Source organism: Arvicola amphibius, chromosome 13, assembly GCF_903992535.2.
Source record: "Arvicola amphibius chromosome 13, mArvAmp1.2, whole genome shotgun sequence".
NCBI lineage: Eukaryota > Metazoa > Chordata > Mammalia > Rodentia > Cricetidae > Arvicola > Arvicola amphibius.
The window spans coordinates 39,288,152-39,308,283 of NC_052059.1; the positions used below are offsets into that span (position 1 = coordinate 39,288,152).

A 20,132-nucleotide genomic window follows, 5' to 3' on the forward strand; every position below is an offset into this window, starting at 1 on the left:
GGGAGTTGTCCTGTGCCTCAGTCTTTTGCTTGTTCCAGGGAATGAACTTGAATGAAAGGAAGGTGTTGCCCCTTTTACATGATAGAGCAATTAAAGTCTACAGAGCAGGAGTCTCTTTGTCCTTCCTGTGATGTTCTGGGCAGTTTCTCGATGAAACTGTAGATTTGGGGATCTGGCAAGATGGCTCAGATGTAAAAGTGCTTACTACTGAGCCCGATGACCTGAGTTCAGGCCCTGGAATCTGCATGGTGAAGGACAGGACTGACTCCTGCAGGGTGTGTACACAGCACACACCTTAGTTAGGGTTACTATCGCTGGGAAGAGACATCATGACCACAGCATCTTGGGGAAGAAAGGGTTTATTCCATTCACACTGACACAGCACTGTTCATCATCAAAGGAAGGCAGGACAGGAGCTCACATGACAGGAACCTGGAGGCAGGAACTGATGCAGAAACCGTGGATGGGGCTGCTTACTGGTTTGCTCCCTTTGGCTTGCTCAGCCTGCTTTCTGGTAAAACCCAGGACCACCAGCGTAGGGGTGGCACCACTCACAATGGGCTGGGCCCTCCCCCATCAGTAACTAATTAAGAAAATACCTACAGAATTGCCTATAACAACCTGATCATTTTGTTTTGTTTTGTTTTTTTTGAGACAGGGTTTCTCTGTAGCTTTGGAGCCTGTCCTGGAACTAGCTCTTGTATAGCAGTCTGGCCGCGAACTCACAGAGATCTGCCTGCCTCTGCCTCCCGAATACCACCACCGCCTGGCTAATAACCTGATCTTATGAAGGCATTTTCTCAATTGAGGCTACCTCTGTTCATATGACTTTAGCTCATGTCAAATTAACATAAAGCTGTCCAGCATACACACTAAATAAATGTAAAAAAAAAATCAAGCTCAGATTTCTAGTGGACTTGAGGGGCTTATACAGAGAACAGTTGTCTATTTTAAGGGAAGGTTGTAGAGATGAGAAAGATGTGCATTTGAGGGGCTTCCCTGTAAATTATTATAACTGGACTGTAGGATGTTATTAGAGTATGGAAAAGAGGAAGGAAAAGTGACAGTGTGTGTTGTTGCATGACAGGCTGATTCATGAAAAGTAGAAAACATGACTTATCTGAAATAGAGTGCTTTGGTCAGAGTGCCATCTTATAGATCACAGGTGCAGTTAAAAGAAATGGATTGCAGTGAAGAGAACTCTGAAGTAGGGAGGAGGGCTCATCAGCAAGCTAGGTGTGCAGCCGTTCCAGAGAGGTGTGGGGGCTGGACGAGGCTCTCATGGTATAATGAATAAGGCTAGCTATCTGCCGCACTTCCTTAGAAGCACTGGTATGTAAAGGAGCGGTCAGTGTGTTTATCCTGATTAAATTAGAAGCGGGGAGGAATGGTCACAAACCAGTGCTTGTATGTTATACCAGCTGAGATAGTTAACTGGAACTTATACATGTCACTGGAAGGAGTATTACACTTTTGTTGACAGGACTTCACACTCTTCCGTGAAAGTCAGCTAGTTAAAGGACAATGATTGTGTTTTTCAGATGGAAGACTCTTGGTTTTGTATCTAGAAGACTGAGGAAGAGGGTGATGAGATTTGGATTTTGCCTGATTGGTTCTGTTATCTATTAGCTATAGCCAATATTGACTATGTGATTCCGGAAGAAATGGCGTGGATAAAAGGCCTTGTGTAGTGGCTGACTATAAAATGATTGCCTATGATCTGTGACTTTGCCATATTTGTTTAGTAACTAATTAGTGTATGTTATGGGATTGCATTTATTTTACTGATAGAGACCATAAAATACTTAGCTAGTAGTGATCTTAGTGGAAATATGGGGATGAATAAAATGACAGAAGTATACAAATGTCACGAAAGATTGAAAAGACGATAAACCTGTCATGTCCTGGTTGGAGAGAGTTAAATTTGAAATGTTAGTTCTCTTCAGTGTAATTTATTGCTTAGAATTGGTTAACTAAAGTTAGAGAAAGATTTATTTAGATCAGAAAGACAAAACAATATTTTGCAAAGTGTAGTGTTGTTGATTTAAGAATTTACTGACAGATCATTGACATGGAAAGTTCTAGAACTTAGAACATTTCAAATAAGAGTAAGAGTTAGAGTTTTTTACATGGTATTTGGAAATTTTTCTGAGTATTTTGATAAAACTCTTTTATAACATCAGATTACATTCTAAGTGATCTAATAAATATTAAATCAATATTAAATCAATAAGTAGATCCCCCTAAGTACAACTAAGAATTATTTTGGGGAAAGATGACCAGATTAAAAGATTAAGGTTATAAAAATGAAAAAGTCTGACTCTTAAATAGGAAAGGCAAAGGTAGAACTGGAATGTTTGTTAAGAATGATGATTAGCTATTACAAATGATCAGAACACTCACAAAGAATGGAATGCATGCTCAGTGTCTTGTTTTTGTTTTGTTTTTGTCTCAGAAATTTTATATTAAAGAATAATAGTGTTTTTGAGGATTTAGCGAGAGTAATACTGTTAATGGAGGGAAAATGGATTTTTTCCCCCAGAAAACATTTTAGTAGAACAGATCAAAGACATATCAAGTATATCTTTTGAGTCAGTGTGTTAGAGTGGCACAAAGTGGCACTTACAAGGAGTTACTGGGTGGGGGTGGGAATGGAGAGATGGGGCACTGACTGCTGTTTCAGAGTGTCCAATTCCCAGCCCCTTGGTGGTGGCTAACCAAGCGTCTGTAACTCCAGTACCCGGGGATCTGATGCCCTCTTCTGTCCTCTCCAGTCACATCGTGCACAGACATACACACAGGGAAAACACCCATACACATAAAAATAAATTTTTTGGAAAAAACAAAAGAGAGAAAGGTAGTTGCTCATACTGGTTTGCTTGGTGCAGTCTCAGAGAAGTGAACCTTCCTGCCTGGGCTCTGATGTAGGTGAACAGCTGTTTGACTCCAGACTATGAACTGGTGGCTGTGACTCTTTGGAAACAAATGCTGAACAGAATAGTTGATTTTGAGTGCATCTACCCACAGGATAGTAAACAACCACTTCATACGATATTACATTCATTTATTTAATTTTTGTTGCTGCTGCTGCCATATATAGTAGTCCATGTTGGCTTCAGACTCACCATTGAGCCCAGGCTGATCTGGAGCTCCCCAGTGATCCTTTTCTTCACCTTCCCAAGTACTGGGATTATAGGCACACCCAGCTTTATGTGTTGTTTTAAATGCTGGTTTCAATAATCTATTGTTTACTAAGTGTTAGGTGATATATAAGGCTTTCTGTGTACTTTCATCTATTATTGAAAAGTATTTAATGATAGAAAAATATTTATGAAATGTTTTTAAAAAGTAGGTTATAGAGTTGAATAAATAATACAATTCCAGCTTTGGTTATAAAGAAAATAGGGGGCTGGAGAGAGTTCATTGATTAAAACACTGGCTGTTCTTCCAGAGAATCCATGGCAGCTCACAATTGTGTGTAACTCCAGTCTTGGGAGCCAGTGCACTGGCACTCACATGCACAGACACACATGCAGGGAAAGCACCATGCCTATAAAGAAAATTAAAACAAACAAACAAAAAACCAAAAGCAAACAAAACAAAACAAACAAACAAACAAAAAATGGAGAGAGAGGAAGGAAGAAGAAAGAAGCAAAATGTGCTAATTGGGTATTAAAAAACCTAAAAACTATATACTGTGGTATTATTGCCTATTGCCTATATGTTATTTTTATGATTTTTTAAGCCTTTTCACACTGTTCTTTTGTTTTTGGTGTTTTTTTCTCTTTCCTTCCTTCCTTCCTTCCTTCCTTCCTTCCTTCCTTCCTTCCTTCCTTCGTTTTTTGAGACAGGGTTTCTCTGTATAGCTCTAGCTGTCCTGAAACTCATTCTGTAGACCAGGCTGGCTTTCAACTCACAGAGATCAACTAACTTGCCTCTGCCACCCAAGTGCTGGGACTAAGGGCGTGCGCCACCACTGCCTGGCTTACATTGCTTCTGAAATGAGGGAGACACCATGTCTTTCTTTATCCCCTCAGGCTCTTATTGAACAGATAGAGCTGCGATCTGAAAAGATACCCGAGTGAGTACTCAGTAACCCCTGTGGTCTTGTTATGCCCTTCCCAGTGTGCTTATGCCCTTCCCAGTGTGCTTATGCCCTTCCCAGTGTGCTTATGCCCTTCCCAGTGTGCTTATGCCCTTCCCAGTGTGCTTATGCCCTTCCCAGTGTGCTTATGCCCTTGGCCATTTTGAGCAGCTGTCTCCATTGGTTCTCAGTCATGTGGTTTAGAGAGCAGTCTCGGGAGGGCTTGACTCAGCAAATTTATGTGACAGTGTGTGTCTGTCTTCCTCAGGTACGTAAGATGTGAGAGGTCTCTATTGAAGAGAGCCTGTCCTTAAAAGACCAGTTTCTTTTTAATCACTTCATCATGGCTTTTGTTCTACGTGTGCATTCCCAAGTGTTTAATGTGGGCAAACGAGAGGCGACCACTGTGGCTTTAGAAGCCTGGCAACCTGTTCTGGATTTGCAATAAAAAATGTATACTCCAGTCTTACTATTTTTTTTAGTTAAAAAAAGTGTTGTATATTCATTGTCCATAGTGATGGGCTGGCTCATAAAGACGTTTTATATTTTTATTTTGATTTTTTGAGACAGGGTTTCTCTCTGTTCTGAAACTTGTTCTGTAGATCATCTGTCTCTGCCTCCCTAGGGCTGGGATTAAAGGCATGTGCTACCACTGCCCAGTTCATAAAGACATTTTAATTCAGGCATCTCATGTGCTTTGACCTTATTCATGCTCCATACCCTTCCCCTTTCTCTATTCCTTGATAGTCCCCTCCTGTCTCCAGCTAGCCCCCTCTACTTTCATGTCGTGTGTGTTTGTGTAAATCTAGCCTCTACACAGGAGAGGGATCATGCAGTATTTGTCTTGTTTTTTACTTGCCTTCCATCAGATACCAGCACCTGCTCAATGATATCCACCAGTGTTACCTTGATCAGCGGGAGCTCCTTCTGGGCCCCAGTATTGCCTGTACTGTTGCAGAGCTAACCAGCCAAAATAATAGAGACCATTGTGCCTTGGTAAGCGCCTGCTGGTGGGCACATCCTGCCTGCTCTTGGCTGTTTGGTACTTGCTTGCTTCCTTTCTTGGCAGCACTCCTTCCAGTTTGGCTCTGTCAGTTACTTTCTGAGCAGTTGCCTCTAACCTTATTTTTGTAGCACACAGTTTTGGGGAACAAAATAAGTCAGACCTGCCTCAGCAAGTTGTTATCGTTCTGTTTCCCAATCAACATTTTTTTTCTAGTTATGATAGTGGAAATTAGTTCTGTTCAACTTTGTAAAATAACCTCATGTTCATTTTTCTTGAAATATGAAGATTTACAAGTATATTCTTCCTTGAACGATGAAGTTTCAGAGTTAGTGGATTTATGTTGAAAATGTAATCTTAGGTGTTTTTATGGTTGTTTAAGATAGAGTCTTACTATGCAACCTAGATTGGCCTTGCCATTTGCTTATCCTGCCTTAGCCTTCTGAATGCTGAGATGACGTGTTTGTACCACCATGCCTTAGCTTAGTTTTTGATGCAGAGATGGCTTTTGTTTAGTGTGGTTTTAATTCATACTTTAGAAAAACACATAAAAGTTCTCTTTTAAGTACTTTTAAGTATTCTCTTTTAACTAGAAAATGTTTTATTTTATAATGATTTTTGCAGTAATCCATTGAGAACTAGCTATTTCCTGTTTTCCAGAAAGTTGCTTCTGAATTTATGTGCATAATCACTTTGTAAGCAAAAAATAGGCTTTATTTTGTAAGAGCTGGAATGTGCACCTTTGTAGGCGGGATTGTGTTTGTTTATTGCAGGTTCGCAGTGGCTGTGCCTTTATGGTCCATGTCTGCCAAGATGAGCACCAACTTTACAATGAATTTTTCACAAAGCCAACAGCAAAGTTAGAGTAAGTGATGTGTAGACTGGATGCTTGTGGATACGATTTGATTTGCTATTGATAACCTGGTCTAGTATATTGTAGAAACATTCTACAATTACTGCAGCATTTGGGCTTTTTGTGTATGGAAACAGAATATTGTTGATTATGATTATTTCTCAAGTCTACAAGAGAACCGAGTCCTGGGACCTGGATTCCTTTGTCTACACCAAGATAAAATAAATTCTGTGCATCTAACTAATGAACAATATTTAAAAATATAGAGCTTATTTGATAATCTTTGTTTTCTCAAAGTGACTTTTGGTTTACTGCTAGTCACTTGATTTCCTCATGTTAGCTATTTTTGACTCATAAAGATCCTAAGATTATGACTTGTGTTGAGGAAGAGAGAAATGGATATCCTGATTTTGGTTGGGGTGATTACTTGGTGAAGTACTGTATATAGAAGGCTACTGTTGCCAATCTGAAAAACATATACTCCTCATCTTTTCCTTTCAAATGTCTAAAATTTTTCAAAATACTTGGTATGGGCCCAAAGTACTTTAGTTTTTTTTTTTTTTTTTTTTAATTTTTTTGAAACTTTTGTTGTTATTGTTTTGTTTTTAGGCAGTGTCTATGTATCCCTGGCTGTCCTGGAATTCATATATAGACTAGGGTGACCTTGAACTCAGGGATCCGCCTGCTTCTGCCTCTCAAGTGCTGGGATTAAAGGTCTGCACCACCATGCCCAGCTAGTGGCTTTTTTTTTTGTTTGTTTGAACGTGTTTAATGGTGGTGGTGGGGATAATAGTTTGATCTGCAGTGACTGTAATAGGAAATATTGTTTACTGAAATAATCTTTATTTTTTTTAAATATAAAATTATTGTTAAACTAAAAGTTGTAATCAGTTGACTTGTGGTTGGGGGCAGCTAATTTGAATGAACAGTTACAGATTAAATACTGATTCTGGGCCTTTCAAGCAAAAGCAGTTTACAGACCTATCCTTCTCCTTCTGTAACGTGCCCTTGCCGTTTTCTCGTAGATGGTTATTCATTTTACTGGCCAGAAACTTCTAATACACAAAACTTCTAATACATTGGAAAAATTCTGACTGTATTTTGTCCTTCCTTATAGTGAGCTTTTGGAGAAACTGTGCGTGTCATTGTATGATGTGTTCCGGCCACTGATCATTCATGTGATTCACTTAGAGACTTTGTCAGAGCTTTGTGGCATTCTTAAAAACGAGGTGCTTGAAGACCATGTGCAGAACAATGGTAAGTACACAGACGTGATCACTCTAGAGGACTCTTAATTGTACCTGTGGCTTAGTGAATGTGAGAAAAAAATAGAGCTTTTTCCTCCACAACCTTAGTTCATAAACACTCAATGTTTTTTTAAATGTTAAAATTTTAAGTAGAAGGCTAATGATTTGGAGCTTGGTTTGATACCTCACTCCTTTTCAAATCAAGATGTGTCTTCACCTGGAACTATCAAATGCTATAAATTAAACAGATAAGAAATTTAAAATCTGCTGAAGTCAGTAATAAAATACTTTTCATTTTGGTATTTGGAGTTCAGAGAAAACTGAGCTTTGGCTTGTGTTAAGGATCTAGCACACTGGAGTCAGCTTGTGTCATGCTTTCGGTTAGAAACCGGGGATGGTTTCGCATGCTCAGGTAGGAATGAGCTCAGGGAGAGGCAGCATTTCTCTCAGTCACCCTCAACTGTCTGACCAGTTGTCGTTTATTTGATTGGTGGCAGTAGGAAACACGATTGTGATACCTGTAACAGGTCCTACCTGCTGTAGGCACCGTGTGCTCTTCAAAGTTATTCTTTTTTTAAAAATATTTATTTATTTATTATGTATACAATATTATGTCTGTGTATATGCCTGCAGGCCAGAAGAGGGCACCAGACCCCATTACAGATGGTTGTGAGCCACCATGTGGTTGCTGGGAATTGAACTCAGAACCTTTGGAAGAGCAGGCAATGCTCTTAACCTCTGAGCCATCTTTCCAGCCCCAAAGTTATTCTTTCTGTGTTTAGTTCTCTCTGGTGTAATTTCTCACATCTCACTGCTTCTGACTTGAGTTAGTTTTAAAGTGCTCTGAATGTGTTCCATTTGTGTTCAGTATCTCTAGTCCCCGACCCTTGGAAAGATAGTGCTGTTCATGTCTAACATCAGGGAGAAATACTATATTAACTCATATTTTACTTTTTCTTTGTAAAATTGTTATAACATCAGCTTACTTGTTAAATGGGATGTGGTAACCCAGTTACTAAGCTGCCTTGACTATCTTTTAATATTGGTCTGTAGCTATGTAAATTAACTAGGTATAGTACACTCTTAAAACCTAAATTAATTATGTAAATAATAGAAATAAATTTGCAGAGTCCTGGGAAGAAGGTGGAAGGGCCAGTTTATTTCCCCATGTTCAACCTGAGGAAATGGAAGCTGTCAAAATGTTCTAAGATCATTGAGTCACACTGCAAAGAGATCAGCTCCTGTCTCTCAGACAAGTCTGTGCGGTGTCTGAGCAGTTTAAAGGGAGCACTGTCCTGCCTCTAAAGGAGTGGGTGACAGCCTTTTTTCTTTTTAAAGCTGAGCAACTGGGGGCATTTGCAGCTGGAGTGAAGCAGATGTTGGAAGATGTACAAGAGAGGCTTGTGTACCGGACCCATATCTATATTCAGACGGACATCACAGGCTACAAACCAGCGCCTGGAGACTTGGCATATCCTGATAAGCTAGTCATGATGGAGGTGCGGTCTTTTCACCTGTGCTTCATCTTCTCCCTGATCCCACATGGCTTGTGGATATTTCGTTAAGATAGAATATTACTCTTTGAACTATCACTCAAAATATAAAATCAAAATGTACTTCCTTGCCATAAAAGTCATAGGAAATGAAACTAAAGAATTAAACACAAATTGTTAATTTGTATTTGTGTTTGGTAGGCATACTATATAGTTTTCTCATCCTTAAATTTTAGATTGAATTAGTGTTTTCTTCATTTTCTCTTATTTCTTTGTGATTGGCATATAAGAGGGTTGGTAATATAGCAACCGCCACAGTTAATGATGGAGACATGACCCTTTGTCCTACTCCTAAATATATATTGTGCCAACTTTCTCTCTCTCTCTCTCTCTCTCTCTCTCTCTCTCTCTCTCTCTCTCTCTCTCTCTCTCTCTCTCTCTCTCTCTCTCTCGTTTTTGTTTTTGGATTTTCGAGACAGGGTTTCTCTATGTAATAGTCCTGGCTGTTCTGGAACCAGCTCTTATAGACCAGGCTGGCCTTTAACTCACAGAGATCTGCCTGCCTCTGCCTCCCATATACTGGGATTAAAGGCGTGAGCCACCACCGCCCAGCTTCCAACTTTGGGTTTATGTCTTGAAGGCTCCAGTTGTCGCCATGACCCTCCTGACTGTTCCGTCCTACATTTCTGTGACCTGTTGTAGAGTATTAGTGCTGTCACAGGTTATGAGAGTCTGAAGCTTTTTCAGTGAGAACTTAGAAATAGAAGCGGAAGTACAGGTGATACCGCAGTGGAGTCTCTATGATGCCAGCTCAGTGTCATGGTCATTTTACTCCCTTGCTCCCATCGATTGTTTTAGGGTGAGTTTGTTTCAGGCATTGCTTCAGGGCAGTTTTTGTTTTTAACACAGCCATGGCAGAATTTCTCACCTAAACACAGCAGAGTTCCTAAAATTCTGGGTTCAGATAGCTGGTGTTTTGGAACCAGCAGCTATTAATGCTTTCGTCACCTCACCTTATATTTTTGTCAGTATATTTTATTGTGTAATCATTTGAAAGTAGTTTGAATACTTAAATTTTTTTCTCAATTTATGTGTATATGCAAATGTGTCTACAGAGGCCAAAAGAGGGCATAGGATCCCTGTGGAGCTGGAGTAATATGCTCCTTGATGTGGGAACTGGGAGCCAGATGGGGGCCTCTGGAAGAGAAGCATGTGTTTTAGCTTCTGAGTCATTGCTTCAGCCCAGACAAAGGACCCCAGATACTTCACTCCTAAGCACATTAGTTTTTTTTAATGAATAAAAATTTAAATAAATAAAAGTCTAAAAAAATAAAGTTAAGACTCCTCTCTACTTTGTTTTGTGTTTTATTTTTAGAACTGACTGTTTTGAAGAGACCAGGATTTGTTTCACTGTTTCTTCATGATTTTGTGTTTGTTTTGTTCTTTTTTGGGGGGAGGGATTATTTTTATATTTATTTTTATATTTATTTTATTTTTAAAAATTGTTTTAATGTATTTCCTCTTTTTTATTATTAATTTTTTCCAGTACAGGGTTTCTGTGTAAACCCTGGCTGTCCTGGAATTTGCTCTTGTAGACCAGGCTGGCCCTAAACTCACAGATTATCTACCTGGCTCTGCCTCCCAAACACTGGGATTAAAGGCATGCCCCACCACTGCCTGGCTTATTTCCTCTTTGTAATGAGTGGGTCCTTTAGGGTGATACTTGAATTCATAGGTCTTCCCAGAGCATCTGTTCAGCTGGTCCAGATCGCAAGACATTCAGAAGAAAGACACTTCAATGTTCTTTCTTGTTTCTCCATGTAGCAAATCGCTCAGAGCTTAAAAGACGAGCAAAAGAAGGCACCCTCAGAAACTTCCTTTTCAGATGTGCGGTTAGAAGAAGGCGAGCCCAGCACTTTAAGAAAATCTGGTATGTTACAATGTCTTAACTTGTGGCATTTATTCATCCAGTTAATGAAGCTTATCGAGGACTGTCTCTGGCATAACAAGCAGCTTGTGCTTTCATGCTTTCTGGGAGCAGATGTGGTAGATCCCAGATGGACAGAGTAGAGTGAAGTGCTTGTGGGGTAGAGAGTGTGAGGAGGTCAGGTACAGTCGGGTGGTACCACCCCTGAACAAGGTGGTCCTGAGTTGTCGAAGAAAGCCGGCCGAGGAAACCGTGGTGACTAAGCCAGTAAGTAGCTCCCCTCCATGACCTCTGCGTTTGCTTCCAGGCTCCTTCCTACCTTGAGCTCCTGCCTTGGTTTCCTCAGTGATGGACTGTGACACAGAAGTTATGAGGTCACATAAGCCCTTTCCCCCTAAGTTGATTGTGGTCAGTGTTTGAGCATAGCAACAGAGACGCCACCCAGCAGGGAAGGAAGCTATAGCTGTGCCCTCCAGTGTTAGCCGTCCTGAGCATGTAGAATGTGGGTAGTGTTTCCACATGTGATAAGCGCATGCAGCTGTCATAGACATGTTAACTGCATACCAGAACTAAAGATTTAGCATGAACTAAAGAATGGAAAATACCATGGTAGTAATTTTTATTAGTTATTATTTTAAATTGATACTTGAGATTGATTGGATTAAATAAGACATTAAAATTCCATTTGTTTTTACTTTTTGTGGTGGCATTTTAATGTACCACATTTCTGACTTACAATTTTATCATAATAGCATAACATAATGTTATGCTCGTGTTGTCTTACAATTCTGAAAGCACTTTTTGAACTATTGTAGGAGGGCTGGTTTAGTGATAAAGACTGAGGTGTGGTTGATGCTTGGGGCTTGTAGATCACCCCAGGGCAGAGTCCAGCCATTGTTTGGAAGGGGGAGACTTTGACATTGCCCATGTTAAGGAGCCAATGGGGGCAGAGGAGTGAACTGAGCTGACTGAGAAAGAGTAGGCAAGTGTGATTGAAGCAGAGGAGGTGGCAAACAATTGGGAATGATGAAATCGGTAGAGAAGGGGGACTAGTGGGAGAGAGAGGAGAATTGAGACAGTTGTAAGAATGTAGTCCCAAGAAAGTAGTGTGCAAGTACGGCTGTCTGTGAGAAAGTAGGGATTAAAACCCACACTAAGGTCAAGAATACATGTCATCCGCATGGTGCCCGCATTAAAATTGGAACAGGGGTCTGATAGCATGAGGAGCAGTAGACATGAGTGTAGTCATTGCCCTTCTTCCCAAGTGTGTGCAGCGTGAGAGAATAAGAACCTCCCGAGAGGAAGACCAAATGTCTATGTTCATGAGGTAGAATGGTGATCTGACGGTGCTGTGGTCACTTTTCTGTGAAGACACCAATTACCAGTCCCGTAAAGATCACAGGCTTTCTTCTTATGTAGAGAAGTGAGGGGAGGGGGCGAACAGTGGCGGAGGACCTGCAAGAGGACCATAGGGATTGCCCTGCTTTGGCAAGGTGGCTCTGCCAGGAGACACTCCCCTGGAGCAGTCAAATAGGATAATGAAAAGGGAGCAGACACTGGCTGCAGCTTCAGAGCATGTAACTCTTACTTGGTACTTTGGGTTCTTTGTATGGAAGGAGGGATCCTGCAGATAGTAGCTAGATTCTTCAACAAAGCTCTAGGGCCTCTACTGCCTGCGTGGTGTGTGTGTGTGTGTGTGTGTGTGTGCGCGCGCGCGCGCATGCGCGCGCACGTATACATACATACATATATATGAAAATGCTCTTGACCACTCAGCCATCTCACCAACCCTTCCTTTAGATTTTGTTTGAACAATCCAGATCTAGTTTTTTGTTTGTTTTGTTTTGATTTTTCAAGACAAGATTTCTCTGTGTATCCCTGACTGTTCCGAACTCACAGAGGTTCACCTGTCTCTGCTTCTCTGAGTGCTGGGATTAAAGGCATGCACTGCCACCACTCAACAGATAGATCTAGATATTTTTAAGAAATAATATTTATGGGGCTGGAGAGATGGCTCAGAGGTTAAGAGCATTGCCTGCTCTTCCAAAGGTTCTGAGTTCAATTCCCAGCAACCACATGGTGGCTCACAACCATCTGTAATGCCCTCCTCTAGCCTGCAGGCATACACACAGACAGAATATTGTATACATAATAAATAAGTATTTAAAAAAAGAAAAACCCAAAAGGAAAAGAATAAAAAAAGAAAAAAGAAATAATATTTATTTGGAGCATTACTCATTCATCATAGACTTTTATTTTTGTATTATTGAAGAAAAACCCAAATAAGTAGAGAAGTGAAAAGAAAGACAAAATGAACACACGCATGCACAACCTAGTTTTGAGGCTTACTGTTTAGCAGCAATGCACACAAGCATACTTTGTCGGTAGAGTTTTTTTGTCTAACCTAAGCTAGAATTGAAGGATTAACAATTCTCCTTTAGCCTCAAGTGCTGGCATTAAAGGTGTGGCCAGTACACCAGGACAGCTAGACACTTTATATTGTTGGTATCCTTGCTTGACACTTTGCCTCAGGTAGTATTGCATCTCTTTGAATGAGGACATCTTTTATGTAACTATAAGTTATTACTGCGCTAAAAATATAAAGTTTCTTAAGATGTCCTTGAATAGTTCATATATAAATGTTGCCTCTTTTTCCAGAGAAGTGTGTGCATGCCACCTTTGTGGTTGTTTTTAATCTGGCTCTGGATACTGAAGTGACTGACTCTCTTGCAGAGGTGGCCTTCTCTTCAGGCACTCCCACTGGCCCCAAACTGCCTTTTCTGACCTGAGTGGTGGGGACAATTTATCATGTGATAATACAGCTTAGAATTGAAGGCGAGGTGCCAGGCAAGCCAGCTTTGATCCAGATTCATTTTAAAAGCTGTCCTATTTTACCGGGCCTGCTATAGGCCTATAATCTAGCTACTTGCGAGGCTGAGTCAGGGGAATGACAAGTTGAAAAGCTGCCTGAACTAAAGTGAGTTTAGGGCAGCTTGAACAACTTAGCAAGATCCTGTCTCAGAATGTAAGAAGTTGAAGAAAGGAGAGGAGGATGTGATGATTGCTCAGTGATCGAGTGCTTGCCCAGCGTGCTCAGGCCCCGGGTCTAGTCCTCTGTACTGGAAAAAAAATGATTTCTTGTCCCTCTCCTACCTTCATTGGTGCCTGTTGCATATAGATCTGCCTTCTAGAATCTGGTTGTGTTCCGTAAGTGTGCTGTTGATTTATTCCATAAAGATTATTGATCATACTTGGGAAAAATAACTAGTGTTGAGTGGTATTGAACATACATGTATATGTGCACAGCTGGAATATGTAGGCCCATGTGTGCTCCAGGTTTTTCTCAGCCTTAACCCCTACCTGTACTGGTTTAGACTTCCTAGGGTATTTTTTTTTTTATTAAATATGGAGCGGGGAAGGAAATTGATGTCTTCCAGCCATTGATAGCCAATGAGAATGAATAGTTTATAGCTGCCATGTCATCCCCACATGCTTGGAATATATGTTCTTTTCTATTTGCGTTTTAGGTTCAACAGACTCCCTCAATCCTAGACTGCAGAGCACAATATCTCCAGCAGATCTTCACGGGATGTGGTATCCCACAGTGCGAAGAACGCTTGTCTGTCTCTCCAAATTATATAGATGCATAGATGTATGTGTGTGAATCCTTTTATCTTTACTGTGAATTGCTTATTCTATAATTTTCTTGGAATATTTTTAAGTTCTAGTCTACTTTAAGAACCTTGATGCAGTGTTGACATTCTTAAAGTCATGATTTTTAGATATGCTGGTAACTTGAAGGTTGATCTAATTTAGGGGCTCCTCGAAGCTGTGGGTTTTACTGTGTATTTATATTTGTAGCTTCCTGAGAATCAAGGCTGTAGTCTTCATCAGGAGTCCATGACCACAATGAGTTGAAAGCTACTGATGAGTTTGTATGTGAAGTAAAGAGATGTGGTAAAGAGTGTGGAACAATACACTGGAACGCCACATTGGCATAATGCTTAGTATTAAATGTAGCCACTGTAAAATGTATTTTGTTGTTGAGGCAGGGTCTTGCTCAGTAGCTAGCTCTAGTTGACCCTGAACCTGCAAATCCCTTTGCTGCAGCCTCCCTATGCAGGCATTTCCGGTGGGCACCACCGTGCCCATTTTCAGCTACCATCCTTAACAGGTAGTGCAAGAGTGCCTGTGTTCCTAGTCATGAGCTAAGTTTAGTTCCTTGCTGAAGTTAGCAGTTTTTAAGGCACCCTTTTAGACTCTGTACTATTTTGGAAAACAGTTGTTTTAAGCATGCTGAGTTAATTATATGGTTTCCATTCCCTGCAGTGACAAATTTAGCTACATATTTGCTGTCAGTAGTTTACATTTAAAGCAAAATAGTTTTATAAATTTGGTTGTTTTGAGCTGGGCATGGTGGTGTACTCTGTAATCTCAGCACTCGGGAGACAGAGGCAGGTGGATTTCTGTGAGTTTGAGGCCAGTCTGGTATACAAAGCAAGTTTCATGATATCCAGGGATACACAAAGAAACTCTGTCTCAAAAAACAGACAAACAAGCAAACAAACAAAAATCCCCACAAAAACAAATTTGGTGGTTTCAATTCTCTGTTACTTAATTGGCTGCTGTAATCCTACTGCATGTGAAGAGAAGTGATTGCATCTAGTAGTCATGTAATGAGTTGTTCAGACCCCACTACTTTTATTTAACAGTATGGCTCAAGAGGTGTGTACTCTGGATGCACACACACACACACACACACACACACACACACACAGTGTTTCATACTTCAGACTCTTAGGACCAAATAAGGTCTCACATTTGTTCCATGGCATCAGTCAATCAGTCACCCATACTACTTTGAAGTAAACTGGTTCACAGATCTCATCCAGTATGGGCTAGGGGGACATTTGGCATCTTTGCTTCTTTAGGTTCCCAGTAGGGAGTGATGCATAAGACCAGGGTTCAAAACTTGCTGTTATGGAGCTGAGATCCCAAGGGAAGCGTGCAAAGGTCATGCTCACACACGCCCTTTATAGCCCAGACCTCAGTGCACAGCTCCTGGGAGGTCACTCTGTGCTTTGGCGTGCGCCTCAGGGTTGCCTGTTCTTTTTCCACTTACCTCATATCCAAATGTTTCGTTTGTTGTGTTTTTGATGCTGAGTCTCACTCTGTAGCCAATACTTCACTAGAACTGTATAACCCAGGCTTGCCAAACTCTGAGCAATCCTATTCCAGCCTTCTGAGTGCTAGGATTGTAGGCATGAGCCACTGTGCCCAGCTCTGAAGTAGAAATCAATCTTTCTTTCTTTCTTTCTTTCTTTCTTTCTTTCTTTCTTTCTTTCTTTCTTTCTTCTTTCTTTTCTTTCTTCTTTCTTTCTTTCTTTCTTTCTTTCTTTCTTTCTTTCTTTCCTTCCTTCCTTCCTTCCTTCCTTCCTTCCTTCCTTCCTTCTTTCCTTCCTTCCTTCCTTCCTTCCTTCCTTCCTTCCTTCCTTCCTTCTTTCCTTCCCTCTCTCTCTCTCTCTCTCTCTCTCTCTCTCTCTCTCTCTCTCTCTCTCTCTCTCTCTCCCTCCCTCCCTTCCTCCTTCCTTTCTTCCTTCCTTTCTTCCTTCCTTTTTTTGTTTGTTTGTTTTCTCTAGTACTCCAGGCTGGCCTCCTCCTTGATAATGTCACAGAGATTGTCCTGTATTGGGATTAATTTTCAGCTTATAAGCAGCCTTCTAGCTGGGTGTGGTGGTGCACATATTATGTGAGCCCAGTACTCGGCAGCTGAGGAAGGAGGGTCTGGAGTTTGAGGCCAGCGTGTACTGTTCTAGCCCACTACATCAGATTGTACTTGAGTGGACACTGTGGCCAACCCTACCTGCCTAATAGATCTCTGTACCTTCCAGTGACCCTCACATGCTAGTTGTGAGTAGGTGCTGATATGTGTTTAGTAAAGGACGCGTGAAGGTTTTAGGACATGAGAGCACATACATCACAGAGCCATGTGACAGTCGACAAAGGTTGAATGGACGTGAAAAAAATCTGAGGGAGAATGGTTCAGGTAATTAATCCAGTGGTGAAGTGAAGTAAACATTGTTTTCTGCCTTCATGGCTTCTCATTTTCCTTTTTTTGTTTTGTGAAGGCTGCAGGCTGATGTTTCTCTCTTCTTCCACCAGAGGGCGGTGTTTCAAGGGTTATCACAGGAAGCATTGTCTGCCTGCATACAGTCCTTGCTAGGAGCATCGGAGTCTATCAGCAAAAATAAGGTTTGATAAAGCATTAGGTAGAATTTTATTGCCTGTAATAGTATTGTGCAATTTGACATTTACTTAGAACCATGGGAATTTAAAGCAACTTGGCAGTAAGATTTGTTTGTTTAGTCGGAGTGAAATTTGAGACCCTTTGGAGGAAACTGGTATTTCATCCTAGTGCTTGCTCACGACTGCACTAAGAGAGTACAGCTGATGTCAGAGATGATCCTGAGGGCCTGATGCTGTAGGATCATGATGAGGAAATGGCACTGTTGTTTCCCCAGGATGCCAAGAAAATGTGTACAAGGAAGTAGCAGTTCATCATCCCTACAGGAGTTTGTTTGTTTGTTGGGTCTTTTTAAAAAACAACAACAAAACAAACAAACAAATAAACAGGGTTTTTCTGTGTAGACCTGGCTGTCCTGGAATTCACTTTGTAACCCAGGCTGGTCTCAAACTCAAAGAGAACCACCTGCCTCTGCCTCCTAAATGCCTGGGATAGGCATTCGCCACCTTGCCTGGCCATCCCTATGGTATTTTAAATAAATAGTCTAATGGTCTTACCCAGAGGAAACAGCCAGTGGCTCTGAGGATGGGCAGTTATAGTCCTTGCCATGGTTTATGGTTTGTAAACAGCATGGGCTCTGGGGCTGGAAACTTGTGCTTCTCCCTCAGCCTTTTCAGAGGGGAGCATGGGCAGTAGTGTTGCACGCCTAGGCTCTCCCTAGAACGCCCACTCCCTGCAGAGACGTATTACTTGTAGCCAAAATTTCACCATTGTGTGAAGTGTTCGAGCCTATGAATTCCAGATTTACAAATTTGATTTCTAACTTCAAATTGGACATATTCTGTATGATGGATCATTACACAGCAAGCTGCAAAATGTAAAGACGTGACATAGTAAATGTTGTTTAACCATGCTAAGACAAATAAAGGATAACATAGAAAAAAGATAAAGTCTGTGCTTTATGTAACAAAAATGCCCTGAAGCAAGTGTGAGACTAGGTGATCTCTGCCCTTATTCCCTACACATTTCTTTATTATCCATAGGTTTTGTACAGTGAACATGTTTCTCAGCTCATTAGGAGGAAGACTGACTTAATTGAAGAGGCTCTGGCCTCTTGTAACACTGTCTTTTCCTTTAAGCTCCCTGAGCCTCTGTCCTCATTCCTTGTAGGTCACTGTCTTTATGTAATCTGTTTCCTGCATGTTATAAGGGTTTATGTGTGTCTGGAAACTCTCTGCTTGATAAGCATGGTTAGTGTATTAGCTTTTGTGGCTGAGATTGTGTTATTTTTGCCTTTCAACAAAAGATTTTTTCTAGTTTTTTAAAAATATTTATTTATTTTTTATGTATACAATATTCAGTCTGCGTGTGTGCCTGCAGGCCAGAAGAGGGCACCAGACCTCATTACAGATGGTTGTGAGCCACCATGTGGTTGCTGGGAATTGAACTCAGGACCTTTGGAAGAGCAGGCAATACTCTTAACCACTGAGCCATCCCTCCAGCCCTTTTCTAGTTTTTTAGGTAAATTATTATTACAGACATAAATTGAACTCCTTGTCTGTAGTAAATGAACATACTATTTTCTTTAGTTACAACATCTTTAATAAAGTAAATGAAATCTAAGTAGCCCAGTTTTTGCTGTCAAAAGTTGTCCTTTTACAACTAGATCAAGTATTTAAAATGCATAGCATTTCATATTTATCTGCCGCTGTGAGTTTCCCTTGCCCATGTTGCTCGATAGTGATTGTGTCTATTACAAGTCGGTGGAAGAGAGATCGAGGAGCTGCCACTTTGTTTATGAATCCTTTTAGACTACTTATGAAGGATAACTTCATTAGAAATGTTTTCAAAATAAAGTTGTGCCTTGAGGAGAAGACTTGCTTTATTAACACACAAACTTCTGTCGTGAGGCCTGTAATTGTTATTCTGGGCCTTGGTCAGAACTTTGTGAGCTCCACTAAAGTCCCAGGGCCATAGCAGACGGTCCTGATATAGCAAAGGGTTTGTGTAGAGACAGCCAATACTCTGTGGGTGGCAGGTAATCCAGGGTGGGGATGCCAGTCCACTTTATCTAATGTTCTAGATATCAAAACCATGTGGACCAAATGGGGAAACTCATTTGACGCCTAAGAGAGACCAGATGGCTGTGAGCAAGAGGGTTTAGACTCATCCTTTTGATGTTTCTGCTGCTTGATGTGACCCTTAGGTTGCAGCATTGTTACACCTGCACTACGTTAGCAGGCTTGAGTTCTCGTCCTAGCCTTTGTGTGGTTTGCTCTCTTGGATTCTTTGAGTAGAGCAAGTGATCATGTTCAGAGTTTCAAGTTGAATTATCTGGAGAACTTCGGCTGGGGTGACTTTGGCATAGAGAGAGTTTATTGTACACCAGAATAGCGGCACCTCAGGGCTATAAATCTACATAGATTTAAATGTTGAATGCTAGTGTATTTTATATGTTCCAATTTTGATATAATCTGTGATAATATCCATTTCTTTTGTCTTATAATTTAGACTCAGATTGATGGACAACTTTTCTTAATTAAGCACCTTTTGATTCTTCGAGAACAAATTGCTCCATTTCACACTGAATTCACCATTAAGGAAATTTCCCTGGACCTCAAGAAAACTAGAGGTACTTTGTTGTCCTGGCTGGCACATATGGGTGGGTTTGACCTGTCCAGGTGTGTCAGCACAGGCTACAGGTTTATTTTATGTTCATCTGCAATTTCTTTTGCATGCTTTGCTTGCTAAATATGTTACTTATTCATACTAAACTGAGCTGTTGATATCCTAATTACTTCTGATTTGTTGTATTTTCTTCATGAAAGGAGCTATATCTGAAGATTCCCATGTACAATACAGTTTAACTCTCCTGGGCCCTTCCACATATTACCATAAGCAACTATCAGATGAAAATCAGTATAATAAATACCTATAAGATAAGTAGAATGTGTCAGCAAATTGGGATTTATTCAAGTGTCTAAGAGTCAGGTTTTATTTCTGGCTGTTGTGTAAACTCGAACTGAGGGGTGGTTAACTTCTGTAGCCCATCTTCTCCTGTGTAAAAGAAGCCAAGGACGTCTTGGTACTTTGATTGATTACCAAGTTCATTAAGAATGAAAATGAATACAAAGACGTCACTGTGTTTAAGATAACATCAAAATGGAGATGCTTATTGTTAAGTAAGGTGATGTGAAATATGTAGGATATTGACTCATTTTGGGAAAGAGGATTCATTTCTCCTAATTTTTTGTTTTGAATTAACAATCTTTTTTTAAATG

The 20,132-nt window shown here is 40.6% G+C and overlaps 1 protein-coding gene across 1 annotated transcript in view; it reads left to right on the forward strand.

Annotated features, from left to right (window-relative positions):
* Nucleotides 1–20,132, forward strand: part of Cog3 (component of oligomeric golgi complex 3) — a 55,719-nt gene that overhangs the window by 17,575 nt on the left and 18,012 nt on the right. The window contains exons 9-17 of the mRNA XM_038309855.1: nucleotides 4,038–4,081; nucleotides 4,954–5,080; nucleotides 5,861–5,952; nucleotides 7,058–7,197; nucleotides 8,526–8,686; nucleotides 10,505–10,610; nucleotides 14,135–14,259; nucleotides 16,770–16,859; nucleotides 19,363–19,483. Coding sequence (XP_038165783.1) covers nucleotides 4,038–4,081; nucleotides 4,954–5,080; nucleotides 5,861–5,952; nucleotides 7,058–7,197; nucleotides 8,526–8,686; nucleotides 10,505–10,610; nucleotides 14,135–14,259; nucleotides 16,770–16,859; nucleotides 19,363–19,483 — 1,006 coding nt within the window. The remainder of the gene's footprint in view (nucleotides 1–4,037; nucleotides 4,082–4,953; nucleotides 5,081–5,860; nucleotides 5,953–7,057; nucleotides 7,198–8,525; nucleotides 8,687–10,504; nucleotides 10,611–14,134; nucleotides 14,260–16,769; nucleotides 16,860–19,362; nucleotides 19,484–20,132) is intronic.